Here is an 18,808-nt window from a genome sequence, read left to right as displayed (position 1 = left end):
CCCTGGCCTATCTATCATTTGCGAGCAAGTAACTGCATTTCTTAGCCGCGCTCGAATAAACTTCTTCATCCGTCTTAAAATAAATAAACCTGCAGGGACGAGCATGACCTCTCTCTTCAGAACCCCAGCCCCCTTTCCTCGAACCTATAGTGTTTCGCCCCGTCTCATAAAAGTAAAACAAAAGCAGCTAGGAGTAAAAAATATAATAAAATAAAGCATATTGGCTCTTTGAACTCTGTTGGGAATTGTGAACACATACCATACTTAAGGACACCTCAAACGATGCACCCCACCTTTAAAGCACTACATTTTATATGCATTGGGAAATTTCAAATATAATATGGCTGTAAGGGGAAAATATAGTTTGATTATAGTTTGAATGTGCCTTTGTATGATTTTATCCTCAAAACTGCCTTAACAAACCTAAAGATTATATCCAGGTGCTGTTTGTATTCTTGCAACAATTGTATCCTCCTGGGACCCGTTATTTATTAATCAAGATGGCCTTCGCTTTGGTGCTGGGAAGCCCAGGGAAGAGCTTACATTTGTATCCTCTTGAGGCCCGCTATTCATTAATCAAGATGGCCTTTGCTTTGGTGCTGGGAAGTGCGGGGAAGAGCTTTCCTCCCTACATTCCTTTCACCGCGACACATTGTACCCTTTGTGTTACAAAGTTTCACTATCCTTATTGCTCCTTTATTATACTTGCACGCCATCTAGCGACCAGCATGATTCACTTCATTTAAACATGTGTTTTCAGTTTAAACAAATCAGATTTGTTTCATGTATTCATGTGATCTTGCTTAAGCCAATCAGATGTGTTGTTTTAAGTCTGTGTTCCCAAATAAATGAGTCTCTACCCATCGGGGAAGCGTGGTTACTTCCTGAGCCGATCTTGGAAGCACGCGCCTCTGATGGAAGGGCTATCAAAAACCTAATTTTCGACTCAGAGTGTGTTCTTTTCTTCATCCTAATACAATCTCAAGTTTTAACCTTGACAATTGCTAGCTCAAAAGTTTTTTTCTTCAAGTAATGTAATTCATATTTCTATTCATAAAATAAATGAGAGAAATGTAACCGGCCATTTCAATTTTGGGGGAGACTGGGGGCAAGAGTGGCTCCAAATAAACACAGTTTCATTAATAGTAGTTTTTTTATTAATTTAATACCTATTATCATTATATTTTTAACATTTCCGTTTGGCGAACCCGATGAAAAAGCCTGACGGGCCCTATGTTTCCCACGGGTTGTAGTATGCCTACCCTTGCCTTATAAGTACATGGAGTGTGTGAAAAATGGTTCATTTATTAGATGATTACCGTAAATTCCGGACTATAAGCCGCTACTTTTTTCCCAATTGTTCAGCCTTGCGGCTTATTCAGTGAAGCGGCCAATTTATGTAATTTTTCTAACGGCCACCAGCGGCACTCGAGTACAAACGGTAAAATTTAGACTGGTGGAATTGTGCGCCGAGGTAGACTGCATCCTCTTAGTTTATGTTCAAATTGTCCGTATGATAGAGGACAGAGGTTCGTTCCGATTATGAGGAAGGCGCCCTTGATGGCGACAGTTATGAAAAGAAAGACGCGGACGGTCTACCGTGAATTTTGCAATTGCGGTACGTCTTTTTTTAACAGCTACGCTTTATGCGTGTTACGAGTAGCGTGTTGGTACCTTTCACAGGCACGGTTTGGGATGAAAGTTATATTATTATTACTAAAGCTTTGAAAACTCTCGGTGTACCGTCTTTCTTTGTAAATATGTGTAACCATGCATAATATGTATTTGCAACTGTATATTTTTGTAATGTATTTATTATAGAGACTTATTGTGATGTGTTTTCTACGAGCGAATCAAAAAGAAGGGGCGGAGCAAACGCGGGCTGACGGGAAGTGGGGTAAAGCTGAGTTAAATCTCTTTGTTGTTGCAGCGGACAATAGTGGATGTATATTTTTCCCACCCTTAACTTTGGAAATATACATTTTTTTCATTGGATTACTTTCAACGGGACCTGGACTTTAAAGGTTTGCATTAAATTCGAACTACCGGTATCATTTTCCGTTCATGTTGCCGATTGTGGTGGATGGATTGTGTAATATATTTGCAGTTACAATCGCGGCACTTAAAGTCAGGTTTGGGATGAACTTGTGACTGTGTTACATGTTTAAAAGTTGGCGCGTGCGGCTTATATACAGGTGCGGCTTGTGTAAGGACAAAACCAATAATGACCGCAAAATGTGGTGCGTGCGGCTTATAATCAGGTGCGCTCTATAGTCCGGATTTTACGGTAGTCAAGAGAATGGATGCTTTTGGATGGATTAGCTTCTCCGGGATATTGTTTGGAGTCAATTCACAAAGACTCCTTGTCTTACATGACGATGAGCTTGGCGTCGCTGGAGTGTTCTTTGAGGAGCTCGTTGAGTCGGATCTGACGGTTGGTCTGAACAAAGAAGTCAAATAGTTAAAAAATGACACGGCACGTGGCGCTGACGTTCCGCCGTCACCTTGGCCTTGTAAAGCTCGAGCTCATTGTCGGTGATCCTCCAGGGCTGTTCCGCCTTGAGGCGTTCGGCCGCTTCCTGGTCCATTTCTTCCTCTTTCAATCTGTATGACTCCACCAGGGCTTTGAACCACAACTTACTAAAGGAGCATGCACAAAAAAGGGGTTTCTTCGGACGTTTTAGAGCACAGGTGTCAAACAGGCGGCCCGCGGGCCAGATCAGGCCCGTTAAGGGATTGAATCCGGCCCGCGAGACAATACTCAGAGAAGCGCAAGAGAAAAACGAGCTGCAGGTTGAAATATGTCAACTTGATGTTGCCAAAGCCAGGTGCCTCGAACAAAGACACTGTACTTGTATTTATTTCTCTCTCTCTCTCTTTTCCACCCCTTTTCTCCTACTCTCTGTCTCTTTCTCTTACTGTGTCTTTTTAACCTCTTTTGCTCCAACTTCCTTTTTTCCTTTTCTCTCTTTTCTCTTTCTCTCTTCCTACCTTTTGTGCTTTCTTTTCTCTTTTCCCTCCTTCTGTCTTTCTATTTCTCTTTGGATTTCTTTCTTCCTCTCCCTTTATTTCCCACTCTCTCACAACTTTTTATCTTTTGTTTCTCACGCTCTCTCCCTCTCTCTCTTTTTCTTTCTTTCTCCTGCCCTCTCTCCCTTTCCCTCCCTCTTTCTCTTATTTCTTTATATCTCTTTTTCTTTCTCTTTAATGTACTAGTCCGGCCCCCGACAGAATGTTTGTTCTCTCGTGTGGCCCCCCAGTCAAAATGAGTTTGACCCCCCTGTTTTAATGGGTCATAGTAAAGTATTGGCCACCCAGGAACCTTTTGACACATTGACATTGAAACTAATGGATAGAATAACTCAACAGATTTCCTAAGAATCAACGACGTGAGACAAAATCAAAAAAAGGAACGTATCCAACGTTTGATAATGTGCTAATAAATAGAAAATTGTAAAGTAGGCGTTGCAAATTTATTGGCCCCCTAAGTTAATACAGGGGTCAGGAACCTTTTTGACCCATAAAAGCAAAAAATGTTTATAAAAAAAATTGAGAGAGCCGCATCATATATTTTCAGAGAAAATTGAAAAAACTGCCAAACACGCTCTCTAGACAAAAGCTAATTCTTCAGCACATTTGATTTCACTGTTGATGATTTAATCAAATGTATGAAATGATAATAATGGCAATATCCTGTGTCCCAAATCAATGTAAATAATTTGTCTTCCACCTTCAGTTAAGAGTGTTGAGGACATTTTTTTCCATGAAATTTGTCCTTAATAACGGTTTCAAAACAATGTGCAAGCAAAGTTCTTTTGTAAAAATGTCACAAATGACTGCAAACGATAAGCATATCGTCATATTCACTTTGGGTGTGGACTGCACTGAGCGAGAGAGAGAGAAGGAAGTGCCTTGCGCTGTGTGCAGGGATCCGCCCACCTGTACTGCTCACCCAATCAAAGCCAGCGTTTTTATTTATCAGTTTAAATGGTTTCTTATCAAACTTCTGCATTAAGTTGCTTCGGCTTTATATGGACCAAAATCGGGATGAAATCACTTGAATTTCAACGCCACAAAGAGATGTGTAATAGTTAAATTTTATTTCGGAGCCATGGGTACTCATGAAAAGAGCCGTATATGGCTCCCGAGCCATAGGTTCCCCACCCCTGCGTTAATATTTCGTATAAACTCCTTTTGCTGTGTTCACAGCTACAAGTATTTTTGGGTATGTCTATAAGTTTTGCACATCTTGCAAGAGAAATATTTGCCCAGTTCTCTTTAGAAAACAGTTCAAGTTTTGGGTTGTTGTTCTGTTGAAAAGGCGAGCCTGCGCCCCATTCTTAGGTCTTTTGCAGACGCCAACAGATTTTCTGCTGGAATCGCCCTTTTTTTTTGCTTCTTCCATCTTCACATCAACTGTAATGATCTTCCCAATTACTGCCAAAGAAGAGCAACCCCAGAGCATGATGTTGCCAACACCATGTTTGACAGTAGGAACGGTATTTTCAAGCTAATGTGCAGTGTGACTCTTACATCAAACGGAACGCTTTGCATTCTACCTAAAAGTTCCATTTGGGTTTCATCTGAACAGACCACCTTGTTCCACGTGTTATTTGTGTCTCCAATGTGACTTCTTCAAAATGTTTATGGTTGTGTTTCAGAAAAGGCTTTCTTCTTGCCACTTCTCCATAAAGGGCAGCTTTATTCAGAATACAACTAATAGTTGTCGTAAACACAGATTGTCCCATCTCAGCTGTGTGTGCCTGCGGGTCATCCAATGTGATAATGGTTTCTCTTGTCTAGCTATCTGGCTACTATTTTAGCTTTGTAGCTAGCTATCTTCGTACATTTTTAGCTATTTAGCAAGCTATCTACCTAGCTTTTTACAGTTTTTGCATGCTACCGAGCTAACATTTTATCTATTTTTACTATTTTGGCTAGCTATCTAGCTCCAAATAGTTTTTTTACGTGAGTATGAACTTTACATTACAATATTATTATCAATTATATCATTGTATTTGGATTCTATGTAAATCAAGTTACAAATGAAGTTTTTCCATATTTTGCGTAACATATTTCTGTTCCTCCAAAAATAGGTGTGCCTGCGGGTCATCCAATGTGATAATGGTGTCTCTTGGTTGCATCTCTGATTAGTTTTCACCTTGATTGGGTCAAGTCTTGGTAGGTTTGCAGTGGTTTTATGCTCTCTTCATTTTAATATTTTTTTGCACAGTGCTCCGGGAGATATGTAAATGTTGCAAAATCTCATTCCTGCTTTTGACCTTTTCCATAGCTTTATCCCGGAACTGCCTGGTGTGTTCTTCGGTCCTCATAATGCTGCATGCTCTCCAGTGTCTGCTTTCAGACCTCTGAACCCACCGCCAAGAAGGTGCATTCAAACTAAGACTTAATGCATTCTTTTTGTCATTCTTAGTCTTTTTTGTCGACATTAGATCATTCAGAAACATCAGGAAACTTCTGGAGTCAGTTGGCTGAGCTGGGAGTACAAGGGGCCAATATTTTTGCCACACCTACCGTATTTTCCGCACTATAAGGCGCACCTAAAAGACTTTATTTTTTTCAAAAGCTGACCATGCACCTTATAATACAGTGCGCCTTATATATGGATCAATATTAAGTCGCAAAGTCTTGCAACTAAGGCAAGCAGCCGCCGACTAAATTTTCCCCGAAGGCGAAGTCGTCCGCGGTGTATGCTGGGATTTATATACCGGCGTTTCATTTCCTAACCAATGTGTCAATCATCATTTGAATCGGTCACTATTGGCTAAAGTTATTCGGAGGTAAAGGGGGCGGATCCTTTTTATCATTTACAGGCTCGTATAGGCTAAAGGGGCGAAACAAAGCCTGCAATTGGCCGAAAAAGATGAATGTGAATCACACGTTGGGTTGCATAGAGAAAACATTTTTTACTATTCTGTATTTGTAAATATTTTACTCTCCTGGATTTACTACTCTCACGGTTGTAAGAAGACCATGGTTACGTATCATTATTGAACGTGATGGCTGCAAGAGAACTTGGGTGAGCTATGCGGCTTTATATTTTCCCGGTATCTTGTTTTAGAACGATCTTGATGTTGCTGTGATGAGTTGAGTGAATTAAACTCAATTCCAAGTGTTTATTGTCATATGCAGAGTAAAGTTGCGAGCGAAAAAGAAAATAGAAACTAAGGAATAGTTGGCATTTCTTGAATCCCGAGACTTTAACCTTCCGGATGATATTTGGAACGATGCATTTGAGTGACATCGTACGGACACCGCATCCGCACGTGTTCTCGACACGTATTTGCGTCTTTGCAAGCTTTGGGAATGTTAAGGGGGTAATCAGTTGGACTGAACTATCTGACTGTTTTGTCGACGTTCCCATTGTAGCGCCTTATAATCCGGTGCGTCTTATTTTATGTCAAAAATGGGACCAAAAACTATTTTTTGGGGGTGCGCCCTATAACCCGGTGCGCCTTATAGTGCGGAAAATACGGTACTTTAGCTTTTTTTTTTAAAGATAATATGTTGAAATTTGGTTCCACTTCTCAATTGGTGTCTCTTGTGTTGTTGATTCATAGAAAATACTTTCGGTTTTTTAGCTTTAAGTTTGAAGCCCAAAATGGGACCAATAATGTGAAAAATGACAAAAATATATTTTGCTAGGCACAGTAAACGACTGTGACCGCATTGGAGGTTACTTGTGTTTCTTGGGCTTGGTGTTGATATCTCCAAGAACATTGATGTCGGAGAAGTCGATGCGGAATCTGCTGAGCAGTGTCGCCATCCTAGAAATAAACATGCACTTCAGTCGGTGTGTTACTTCTTCTATGAGTTATTTGGTGTGTGTGTCTGACATGCGTCTATCATGGTCGATGCGGTTGATTTTTCCTCCGATGAACACTCGAATGCGGCAGTCGGCCCATTTGTTCCGGTTGGTTAGTAGGTAGGGAAGCAGCAGCGTCAACCCTACAAAACAGACCAATAATGCAATTTAAACGCCAGCGCAATTGTTGTGAGTGAATTTCTGCAAGAGCGAAATAGTTAACAGTGTTCCCTCTAAGCTGCACGCGTGCGCAATGGCGCACTGGTCGCACATTCTCAGCGCACAAGAAAATCGAGCCAGCTCACAAAAATGAGGGCTCAAAATTACTTATTAAGAAGCGACTCAAGTCAAAGTTACATTGCATTAAGGTAAAAATACACAGGTTCCCCTGACGATGTGTCCTAAATGCGGTATTTTGAAGTCGAGTCGAAGGAGAACGAAGTTGAGTAAAGTTAGTAGAGTTTGTCGAGAACCGGCTTCTTTGGCTCGGCTCACTAAACGGCTCTTCAGGTTGTTTTTGCTTCTTTCATCCCAACATGACCAAATATTATGTTAAATTATGCACAAAATGACTTAAAGGAAGGGGGGAATAGAACAAAAACAGAAAAAAATACCAAAATGAAAAAGTAGTGAAAACTTAAGAAAAAAAAGAAACAAAAGGAAGTGAAAAAAGAAGGAAAAATTTAGAAAAAATCCATAAAAAAAGAAAAGAAAGAATAGTATGAAAAAAGAAAATAGAGAACAAAAAGAAAAAAGTAACAGCTCAGAAAAAATAAACACTATGAGATTTTTTTTTTAAAGGAATTTAAAAAAAAGTAGAAAAAAACACGGAAAAAAGAAGAAAAAGTTTGTGTTGCATTCAAATCATTTCCAATTGTATCAAGTGAATCTTGTTGCCAACATTGTACTTCCATTAAAAATGTGATTAAGTATAGTTCTGTATCTTACAAGCGACTAAATAAGCCCCCATGAATGTTAATAATATGCGACAAAATACATCAGGAAATAAAAAGAAATGGATATCTTGTGAAAGAATTGTAAAACAAACAACATATGTAGGCCGTACAACCTTTGCAATCGTACATGAGTCAATTCATTCAAAAGAGAAAAATCATTTTGCATTGCCGGAAACTCAGCAAAATGTAACTTGATGTCAAGTTTTGGACATAATGATAATGATTTAGTTGCCACACTTGGGATTGCCGTTGCTCACCGTTGTTTCAAGCGTTGCTCACCGACTTTGTGTGAACGCTCAGACCCGTGAGGAAAATTACAGGGAACCTTGGTTATCAATGACTATAAAGCATACTTTAACTCATTAGATTAATAATAACATGGATATGAATCATTAACCGAATGAATTTTTCCTCTCAAAGCTCACATTAACCTTATGAAAATCTTACAAAATGTCCTCAAAACGTAAAGAGATCAAATCAACCTCCGTCGTCAAAGAGCCACCAGACGTCGACGGTTCCTTTCCCTTGTTTCTTTTTGAATTGCTGACTGGACTCGAGGAGGCGCTGATCACTTGTACTCAAAGCTGCTTTGCCATCTACAAAAGCGAAACAATCCATGGATTCACCGGTTTGCTTTACTAAGGAACAACAATCATAACTCAGTCTTTCCCTAAAGTTATATAATACAGTGGAACCTCAGTTTTCGAACGCTGGTAATGCGTGAGTGCGTACGCTAGGGTGCCATGCTGAGCGGCGTACGGGTGTTTTAGCCCCTTATTATGCCTTCGAAGAAAGTCAGTGCAAGCAGCAAAGTTGCTACAGGTGAAAAAAGAAGAGTAGTGCGTACAACTATTGCATTTAAGGAAGAAATAATAGCAAAATATGAAGGAGGTGTGCGAGTGTCTGGTCTTGCTAGGGAATACAGCATGGCTAAATCTACGATCAGTACGATACTAAAGAAGAAGGAGGCTGTGAAATCGAGTGATGTGGTTAAGGGAGTGAGTGCTATAAGCAAGCAACGGTGGTCCACCGGCGCCTTCTGCTGACCACCACAAAGGTAAAAAAACCTATTCGTAATTCTTTTCTTTATCCTTCTTTTAAAATTTTTACACGTTCATGTTAGCGTAATCTTTCGTACGGAAGATTACGATAACGCGAACGTACGATTAGCCTGGGTTAGCTTTATGTGGGTGTTGGAACGGAGCCCAACATTCAGGGTGTTGGAACGTAGCCCCCTTTCCAATGAACCGCTCACCACTTGTTGTGGAGACCCGGGTGCTAGATGACTTGTAAACGACCTGATTTTTTTATTTTGACACGTTCATGTTAGCGTAATCTTTCGTACGGAATATTACGATAACGCGGACGTATGATTAGCCTGAGTTAGCTTCACGTTAAACATTCAAGGTAAACATTCAGGGTGTTGGAACGGATTAAAACGATTTTCATTATTTTCAATGGGAAAAATGATTTCGGTGATCGAACAAATCGGTTTTCGAACAGGGTTCTGGAACGGATTATGGTCGAGAACCGAGGTTCCACTGTATGTGTGTTCCATGAAAAAAAAACCCCATCACAAATCAAAGTATTATTAGATTGGTCACCTCTTATAATGAGAGGGCTGTTCTGGTTGCTCGCGATCTTTGAAGGACTGGAGTCAGAATCCGAGTCTTTGGTCAGTGTGACAGTCACCGGGGTGTCCTTAGTCATTGGGGGCTTGTCCTGGGAGCAGGACAGATCGTCTGCAAGGAAGACAGAGAAACCCTAAGAACTGACTGTGCTTTTCCTCAGGGAATTAAGTAGACACTCTGGATTTGTTTTTTAATGCCTGCAATAGTTTGATACGACAAGACGGATCAGAAACAACTGGGAGTTTCTGCGTGGCTAATTTTGTGACTGTATTTATTTTGGGATTATAATTGGATTTTTTTTTTGTTGTCTTTTGAATTAAGGCTGTATATATACTATGCATTCGATTCGGAATGCTTGCAAGGAATAATCATTCACCAAGAAACACTTTGAGCTGCTGTCTGTCTCTTCCTGTCTGACACCTTGCTATAATCTCCAGTATCGGGTATCGTTCCCGTCTATCTCGTCCTGTTTGATATCGGTCTCCAGTGTCTTGTATCGTTCCCGCCTATCTCGTCCTGTTTGATATCGGACTCCAGTCTCCAGTGTCTGCTATCGATCCCGTCTGTCTCGTCCTGTCCGGTATCTTGCTCCAGTGTCCGTTATCGACCCTGTTTGTCTCCTCCTGTCCAGTATCTTGCTCCATTCTCCAGTGTTTGGTATCGATGCCGTCTGACTCGTCCTGTCTGATACCTTGCTATAATCTCCAGTATCAGATATTGTTCCCGCCTATCTCGTCCTGTTTGATATCGGACTACAGTCTCCAGTGTCTGGTATCGATCCCGTCTGTCTCGTCCTGTCCAGTATCTTGCTCCAGTGTCCGTTATGGACCCTGTCTGTCTCCTCCTGTCCGGTATCTTGCTCCATTCTCCAGTGTTTGGTATCGATGCCGTCTGACTCGTCCTGTCTGATACCTTGCTATAATCTCCAGTATCGGGTATCGTTCCCGTCTATCTCGTCCTGTTTGATATCGGTCTCCAGTGTCTGGTATCCTTCCCGCCTATCTCGTCCTGTTTGATATCGGACTCCAGTCTCCAGTGTCTGGTATCGATCCCGTCTGTCTCGTCCTGTCCGGTATCTTGCTCCAGTGTCCGTTATCGACCCTGTTTGTCTCCTCCTGTCCAGTATCTTGCTCCATTCTCCAGTGTTTGGTATCGATGCCGTCTGACTCGTCCTGTCTGATACCTTGCTATAATCTCCAGTATCAGATATTGTTCCCGTCAATGTCGTCCTGTTTGATATCAGACTCCAGTCTCCAATGTCTGGTATTGATCCCGTCTGTCTCGCCCTGTCTAATACCTTGCTACAATCTCCAGTATCAGATATTGTTCCCGTCAATGTCGTCCTGTTTGATATCAGACTCCAGTCTCCAATGTCTGGTATTGATCCCGTCTGTCTCGCCCTGTCTAATACCTTGCTATAATCTCCAGTATCAGATATTGTTCCCATCTATGTCGTCCTGTTTGATATCAGACTCCAGTCTCCAATGTCTGGTATTGATCCCGTCTGTCTCACCCTGTCTAATACCTTGCTACAATCTCCAGTATCGGGTATCGTCCCCGTCTATCTTGTCCTGTTTGATATTGAACTCTAGTCTCCAGTGTGTGGTATCGATCCCGTCTGTCGCATCCGCTCTGATATCTGTCTCCAGTCTCCTGTATCTGATATCAATCCTGTCTGTCCCGTCCTGTCCGGTATCGACCCCATTTGTCCGGTATCTGCTCGTGTAACTGGTATCGATCTCGTCGGCCTCTGGCTTCCTGTTGTTCCACGCCAGACTGGGTCCTCCTGTTTTGGTTCTAACACTATAAGGACATTTTTAGATCAGTTTATCATTTCTATGGTATCAGCTGGTGATGCCTGGAGAATAACGGATCTGGGCTGGACTGATGATTTATACATGGCTACAATAATACCAAAAAAAAAACACTCTAGATCAGGGATAGCCAACCCTGTCCTTGTTTCTCTGTTCCAAAACGGGTGATACCAATCACATTGATCATTATCAAGCTCCCATACTGCTTGCTAACAAGCTAAAAATTTGCATCAGCTGAGTTGGAAAAGAGACACCTCCAAAACATGCAGGACATGCTGCTCTCGAGGACCTGGTTGGCCACCCGTGCTCTAGATCTGCTGGTTTTAATGTGTTTGATAGTCTGAAATTGGGCAGAGATCAATGTTCCCTCTAAGCTGCGTGTGTGCGCAATTGCGCACTGCCCAGAGCTTTTCCGCGCGCAAGAAAATCTAGCCAGCGTACAAAAATGAGGGCTCAAAATTGCTAATTAGAAAGCGATTTAAGTCGAAGTTACAGTGCATGAAGGTAAAAATACACGGGTTTCCCTGACGCTGTGTTCGAAACCCGGTATTTTGATGGCAATGCCGAAGTAGAACGAAGTTGAGTAAAGTCAGTAGAGTTTTTCGAGAACCGGCTTCTTCGGCTCGGCTCACTAAAAAGAACCGGCTCTTTCGGGTCCCAAACGGATCTTCAAGTTGTTTTTGCTTCTTCAATCCCCACACGACCAAATATTATGTAAAATTATGCACAAAATGACTTAAAGGAAGGGGGGAAATAGAAAAAAAAAAGAAAAAGATACCAAAATGAAAAGGTAGTGAAAAGCTGCAAAAAAGAAAAGGAAGGAAGAGAAAAAAGAAGGAAAAATTCAGAAAAAAGACAGAAAAAAAAGAAAAGAAAGAAACAAAGGAAAAAAAAGTAAATAGAGAACAAATGGAAAAAAGTAACAACTAGGAAAAAATAAACACAATGAGATTTTTTTAAAAGCAATTAAAAAAATAGAAAAAAAAACAGGGAAAAAGAAGAAAAAGTTTGTGTCGCATTCAAATAATTTCCAATTATACCCAAGTCAATCTTGTTGCCAACAGTGTACTTCCACTAAAAAACGTGATTAAATACAGTTGTGTATCGTGCAACCGACTCAATAAGCCCCCAAAAATGTTAGTATTATGCGACAAAAGATACCAGGAAAAAAAAATTTGGAAATCTTGTGAAAGAATTGTGAAAACAAATAACGTTTGTAGGCCGTACAACCTTTGCAATAATACATTAAGCAATTCATTCAAAAGTGAAACATGTTTTTGCATTGCCGGAAACTCTGCAAAATGTAACTTGATGTCAAGTTTTGGACATGTTTGATAATTCATTATCTTGCCACACTTGGGATTATGGTTGCTCACTGTTGTTTCAAGCGCTGCTAACCGACTTTGTGTGAACGCTCAGACCCCTGGAAAATCACAGGGAACATTGTTGACCACCCATGCTCTAGATCTGCAGGTTTTAATGTGTTTGATAGTCTGAAATTGGGCAGAGATCCGTTCCAAAGAATAGCAAGGTCCCACTCACGTGATTACCAACAAAGTTATCAATGCCAATTACCTTGTCCTTGGATATGAGAGACGTCCAGACCCTCGGAAAGCCTCAAGATCACCATACCGAACTGTAGATCAAAGGCGTCGCTAGTGAAACACACCCACAAAAACGTATGAGTTAAGAAGACTAAGTCGATGAAAATGGAGACATTCCCTACTGGATGATGTTGATGTAGGCCTCCACATCATTCATAGGACCCTCCATCCAGTTGTTCTTGAATCCCAGCACAAGAGTATTGGGTTTGAGCCGGCCCAGGCCCACCGACTGGACCGGGAGATACCAACAGTCACTCAATCGACACAATCAATAGAAAAACCAGCAGAAAGTGTTTCCCGACACCTGTAGGAGGAAGTGCACGCCGTGCCTGAGCGTATCTGAAAAGACGGGAGCGTAGAAAGCTTTGAGGTGTTTCTTCTGTAGCCAGCGTTGACACCGTGCGTGTTCCTGGGACACCTCTTTCATGTTGGGTCTCCGGCTCACCTGTGGTACAATAATGGTCAGGTACCAGTTTTTCTTCTTTACCGATTTCATGCTACACGGAAAGCGTTTTATCCGTTACGTACGATCCTGACGTGTCCGCACACCATCAAGCCCACGTTTTTGGTGAAAGAATGGACCAGTTGCAGCAAAGCGGGTCGAGAGTTTGGATAACCAGTGAGGACCAGACACTGAGGCCTGTCGGCACAAACGTCAACTCTCAGATACAGTGGAACCTCGGTTTTCGAACGCCTCTCAGTTCGAACAAATCGGTTCTCGACCAAAAATTTTGAGAAATTCTTGTGTCGCTTTTCGTTCGAAAAATCGGAGTTCGAACGCCGGTACGCTAGGGGGCGATGCTGAGCGGCGTACGGGTGTAGATTGCCCCCACCCCTCTTGAAGAACTGTTGTCACGCGCACTCCTTTTTGCTTTCGTTTTGAATATCGGTGAACGGAGTGTTTTAACCCCTAATTATGCCTCAGAAGAAGGTCGGTGCAAGCAGCAAAGTTGCTACAGGTGACAAAAGAAGAGTAGTGCGTACAACTATTGCATTTAAGGAAGAAATAATAGCAAAATATAAGAAAGATGTGCGAGTTTCCCTTCTTTCGAGGGAATAGAGCATGGCTTCTGCAGACCACCACAAAAGTAAAAAATCCTATTCATAAATCTTTTCTTTATCCTTTAACCGCTCACCACTTGTTGTGGAGACCCCGGGTGCTAAATGACGTGTAAACGACCTGATTTTTTTATTTTTACACGTTCATTTTACACGTACGAAAGATTACGCTAACGCGAACGTACGATTAGCCTGGGTTAGCTTCATGTTTACGGTCATGGTAAACATTTACGGTGTTGGAACGGATTCAAACGATTTTCGGTGATCCACCAAATCGGGTTTCGAACAGGGTTCTGGAACGGATTATGGTCGAGAACCGAGGTTCCACTGTACAGTGGTCCGCAACATATGAGCAAATCTAGTTAAGAGAAAGTCGAGATACAAGATGTATATGGTCCAACATAAGAAAGAAAAAAAATAATTTCTAGACGCTAACACTAGAGGGCAAAGTGCAAATGACCACTCATTGCCAGCATCAAATTGTTACAGTTAGCACATGCATTTCCCGCTATACAGACCTGATCCTGCGATCTTGTGTTGACAACAGTGTCAGGTTCTGGACGGTTGCCATGGTGCCCAGCTGGCACCGTGTTAAAGTTAAACATTATATAAACTCTTTGGTGGCAGTATTACTCGAGTAAAAACAGATATTAAGTTTTAAAATCTCCCTCGAGGATGAGCCAGCCCCGTCGGGATGGCATGTTGCCAAAAACGTGTCTCCGACAGAACTGGGGACTTCCGGTCAGGTGTGGTTTTGTTGACACAAACAGGAAAAGGAACACACATGAGCACGACTTCACAATAAAAGAATATAAGATTGATAAACGTATAAAAGACGTAATTGGACAACTTTTCTTTCTCAATTAAAGTGTGAGGACATCTACGCAAATGAGTTCCTACTTCCTGCTTCCCGTTTTGTGACAAACAGTCTCTTGTGCTCCCCGACTCTCTCACCACCATACCTACATCTCGTTTTCCAGTCTTGGGAATAACGCAGTTATTTTTTCAGTAACGGAGTAATCTAATTACATTTTCCGCCGTTACATCGCTGTTACCTTAACTGACGATCAAAAGCGTGGGACTACTTGGTGTTGCGTCACGTATTTTGGGATCATGTCACCATACGAAATAGCGACTACTATAGAGTTAGATAGCGATCACGAATACAGCATTTACTAATGTGCCGAAAGAAAAGGGGTGTTGGTAAATGTGGCAATTGATCAGGGTTGGATAGGGTTACTTGAACTTGATTACTTTCAATTACTTTTGGATTACTCCAATACCAAATATGCTAATAAAAGACAAAAGAAACTAAATATGAATAAAATGATGACTCACAACACATGGTAAGCTTTCTCTCCTGGCTTTGATCTCCGGCAAAACTAACATAAAATGCGACAGAAACGAAATGAAAATAAATCCAAACAGCTTGCCAACATCATTTTTGCCGTTCCGTGTATTCCGTTACTCCCCAAGCCTGCACAAAATGGAGTCATTTTATTCATATTTAGTTTCTTTTGTCTTTTATTAGCATATTTGATATTGGAGTAATCCAAAAGTAATTGAAAGTAATCCAGTTAAAGTAACCCTACCCAAGCCTGCAATTGATTCATGTCGTTCGCGAAAGTGGGAGTCGGCGACCCACCCATCGAGAGCCGGTTCCCTTTCTGATGCTATTTTTCTCTGCAGATTGATCAAAATCCATTTTTTTTCAGAGAATCTGTGCTGTTGACTTTTAATTTGCTGAGTATAAAAAAAGGTTTGAACTGTTATGTATTTTATTTTATTTTTTTGTAGATTTATAAATAGATTATTTTATATTTCCTGGGTTTTTTAGTCTTAACGTTTAAGTGTTCATTTTCCTTTATTTTTTCCCATTTTCAAATCATTCATAATAATACATGTTAATCTCATCTCATCTCATTAGCCGTACCGCTTATCCTCATTAGGGTCGCGGGGGGGCTGGAGCCCATCCCAGCTATCTCCGGGCAGTGGGCAGGGGACACCCTGAACTGGTTGCCAGCCAATCGCAGGGCACACGGGGACAGACAACTCATTCGCTCATTCACACCTAGGGACAATTTGGACCGGCCAATTCACCTGAAATGCATGTTTTTGGAACGTGGGAGGAAACCGGAGTGCCCGGAGGCACGGGGAGAACATACAAACTCCGCACAGGAAGTCTGGAGCTGGATTTGAACCCACGACAGGTTCCCATGACATGAACTGTGCCGCACAAGCGCTAACCACTGCGCCGCCGTGCTGTCCATACATGTTTAGGACCCAAAGAGCCTGCGTTTTTTAGTGAACCAAGCCGAAAAAGCTGGTTCTCTAAAAAGAGTCGGAATCCCCATCCCTACAATGGACCATTGGAGATAGATTAAACTCAGTTTATTTTGTTTACTGCTGATTGTTATTTTATTATATTTTTTACCGTTTCTTTTTGTGTCACTTTAAGTGTAGGCTACATCTGTTGCTAGTGAGGTGCAATAAATATTGATTGGTTGGATCCCACTAAGGTCATACGGGCACCATTTCCTGTGATGTGTATTGGGCAAGTACAGCGTCTTGGCACCCATCCCTATCCAGGGCAACATATGTTTCCATCCGGTCTCGAACCGAGGACTTTTTGCATGATAGATGGATGTTCTAACCACTGCACTATTGAAACAAGCTTCTAAAACAGAACTATATGTCTGTTCTCTCTTCAACTGACTAGAATACTCAGAACATTTCAAATCTTTTGAGACCGAAATGTTAGTCATTGGTCCATCTAAATGCCGTGACTTATTCTCAAAAACTGCTGTGAACATTGACAAATGTCACATCACACAGAGTGACTCAGTTAAAAATTCAGGTGTCATATTTGACCCTGATCTATCCTTTGAAACGCATGTAAAGAAAATGACTAGAACCGCTTTCTTCCATCTTCGTAACATTGCTAAAATCCGTTCAATACTGTCTCAGTCGGATGCGGAAATTATAATTCATGCGTTTGTTACCTCCCGTCTCGATGACTGTAATGCACTACTCTCTGGTCTCCCGAAGTCTAGAATCAAGTCTCTTCAGCTGGGACAAAATGCCGCTTTTAACAAGGACAAAAAAGTACGATCACATCACACCGATTTTGGCTAACCTGCATTGGCTCCCAGTTAGCCTTAGATGTGATTTCAAGGTTCTCTTAGTATTATACAAAATCATACATGGACTTGCTCCCTCTTATCTTTCAGATCTGGTATCCCCCTATGTCCCGGTCCGAAGCCTACGATCTGAGACTGCCGGTCTTCTGGTGATCCCAAGAGCAAAGAAGTGTTCCGCTGGTTCGAGAGCGTTCTCCATGCGGGCACCGGTGCTGTGGAATGCTCTTCCCCCTGAGATCCGATCTGCAACCTCAGTGGAAATGTTTAAATCTAAACTTAAAACTCACTTCTACTCCATAGCATATGAATAACCTACTCTTCTCGTCGGCTGAAAAATAGTCTGTGTAATATAGTGCAATAATCTGTGAAGCCCTTTGAGACTCTTCGTGATTTAGGGCTATACAAATAAAAATGACTTGACTTGACTTGACATATAGTTACTTTCCATGGTAACTAGTTACTTTGACTATAGAGGAACTCAGTTACTAACTCTGATACTTTTTCGTTAAAGTAATGAGCCCAAAACTGCCCGTTAGCTACCACTGACCTGCTCAATGGCAATTGCTCATAATCAACTCACCTTTTATTTCCTTGATATAATCTTATTTATGTTATTACTGTATTTTAAATATTATTCGAATGTGATTTTAGTGATCAGGAAGATGTGTTTTATAGCGATTTGGGGTTACCATAGATGATTTGAAGAGGCCTGGAACAGATTAATTGGATTTTAGTTATTTAATGTGGGAAAAATTGTTTGACATACTAAGTATAAAAATGGTAAATGGTCTGGATTTATATAGCGTTTTAGGGTGCCATGAGCTCAGGAGGTAGAGCGCTCATCTTGGGATCATGAGGTCGCAGGTTCGATTCCCGGCTCCTCCGTGTTATGTCGAAGTGTCCTTGGGCAAGACACTGAATTCCGAATGCCCCTAATAAGCAGGTAGGCGCTTTGCATGGATGACTCCCTATTGGTGTGTGAGTGTAACAGGTGTAATAATAACTTTTGTTTTATTGAAATTCCTGCTGAGATATGTGTATAGTTTTTGGTAAGTGTCCTGCAATGATGAATCCAACAGTGCCACCTGCTGGTATGGGGTAAGGTTTGTTTTGGCTTTTGACATGTGACCGGAAGGCAGGGTTTTGTTTGGTAGTCTACAGAGCCAGCTGCCAACGGTAAGACACATCTTTTGGTGCTCCAACATGCACAGTAATGTGATTGATGTTGTCAAGCTGTTTGGGTTTATTTTCGTTTTGTTTCTGTTGTGCTAAAATGTTAATTCCCCTTATAGAGATCAAAGCCAGCAGAGAAGCTAATGTAGTGACTCATTTCATCTGCAGGTAAATTGTGAAATATTTTCTCATATATATAAAAAGGATGATGTTGGTTAGAATTCAGACTATAGAAAATATGTTGAATTCATTGTAAACGTTAAAAAAACCACTATACGATCTCTTGTTAAAAGTATCTTGTTAAAATGGATGTAAAGATGTATTGTGATATTATTCTAAAATGTATTTTATGTAAATTGAAAAGAAAGCTCTTTGATATGCTTTGGGCAGTCTACAGGGCCAGCTGCCAACGAGATCAAAGAGATCAAAGCCAGCAGAGAAGCTAATGTTGTGACTCATTTCATCTGCAGAAACTGTAATAAAAACCTCATCATCCAGTCCAGCGTGAATGTGGATCTTTGGTGGGACAGGTACACCGCGGTTACATGAGTGTGTGTGAATGGGTAAGTGTGAAGCAAATTGTAAAGCGCTTTGGGAGGTCTTCA

General features: G+C 41.3%; 1 protein-coding gene and 1 long non-coding RNA gene across 2 annotated transcripts in view; one reads left to right on the top strand and one right to left on the bottom strand.

The window, feature by feature from the left end:
* Nucleotides 1-18,808, bottom strand: part of slc12a2l (solute carrier family 12 member 2-like) — a 62,530-nt gene that overhangs the window by 2,985 nt on the left and 40,737 nt on the right. Inside the window, exons 16-25 of the mRNA XM_088336675.1 lie at nucleotides 13,360-13,471; nucleotides 13,136-13,276; nucleotides 12,954-13,060; nucleotides 12,803-12,882; nucleotides 9,387-9,524; nucleotides 8,265-8,378; nucleotides 6,858-6,969; nucleotides 6,702-6,788; nucleotides 2,505-2,640; nucleotides 2,373-2,440 (exon numbers count right to left, since the gene is read on the bottom strand). Coding sequence (XP_088192801.1) covers nucleotides 2,373-2,440; nucleotides 2,505-2,640; nucleotides 6,702-6,788; nucleotides 6,858-6,969; nucleotides 8,265-8,378; nucleotides 9,387-9,524; nucleotides 12,803-12,882; nucleotides 12,954-13,060; nucleotides 13,136-13,276; nucleotides 13,360-13,471 — 1,095 coding nt within the window. The remainder of the gene's footprint in view (nucleotides 1-2,372; nucleotides 2,441-2,504; nucleotides 2,641-6,701; nucleotides 6,789-6,857; nucleotides 6,970-8,264; nucleotides 8,379-9,386; nucleotides 9,525-12,802; nucleotides 12,883-12,953; nucleotides 13,061-13,135; nucleotides 13,277-13,359; nucleotides 13,472-18,808) is intronic.
* LOC148366219 (uncharacterized) lies at nucleotides 5,095-6,789 on the top strand. The gene is made up of 3 exons (XR_015850558.1): nucleotides 5,095-5,181; nucleotides 5,294-5,389; nucleotides 6,667-6,789. It is a non-coding gene; the product is annotated as an uncharacterized LOC148366219 (long non-coding RNA).

The sequence above is a fragment of the Urocampus carinirostris genome, chromosome 5, assembly GCF_059441175.1.
Source record: "Urocampus carinirostris isolate Australia breed hairy pipefish chromosome 5, RoL_Ucar_1.0, whole genome shotgun sequence".
Taxonomy (NCBI): domain Eukaryota; kingdom Metazoa; phylum Chordata; class Actinopteri; order Syngnathiformes; family Syngnathidae; genus Urocampus; species Urocampus carinirostris.
This window is presented reverse-complemented; position numbering and strand designations above follow the sequence as displayed.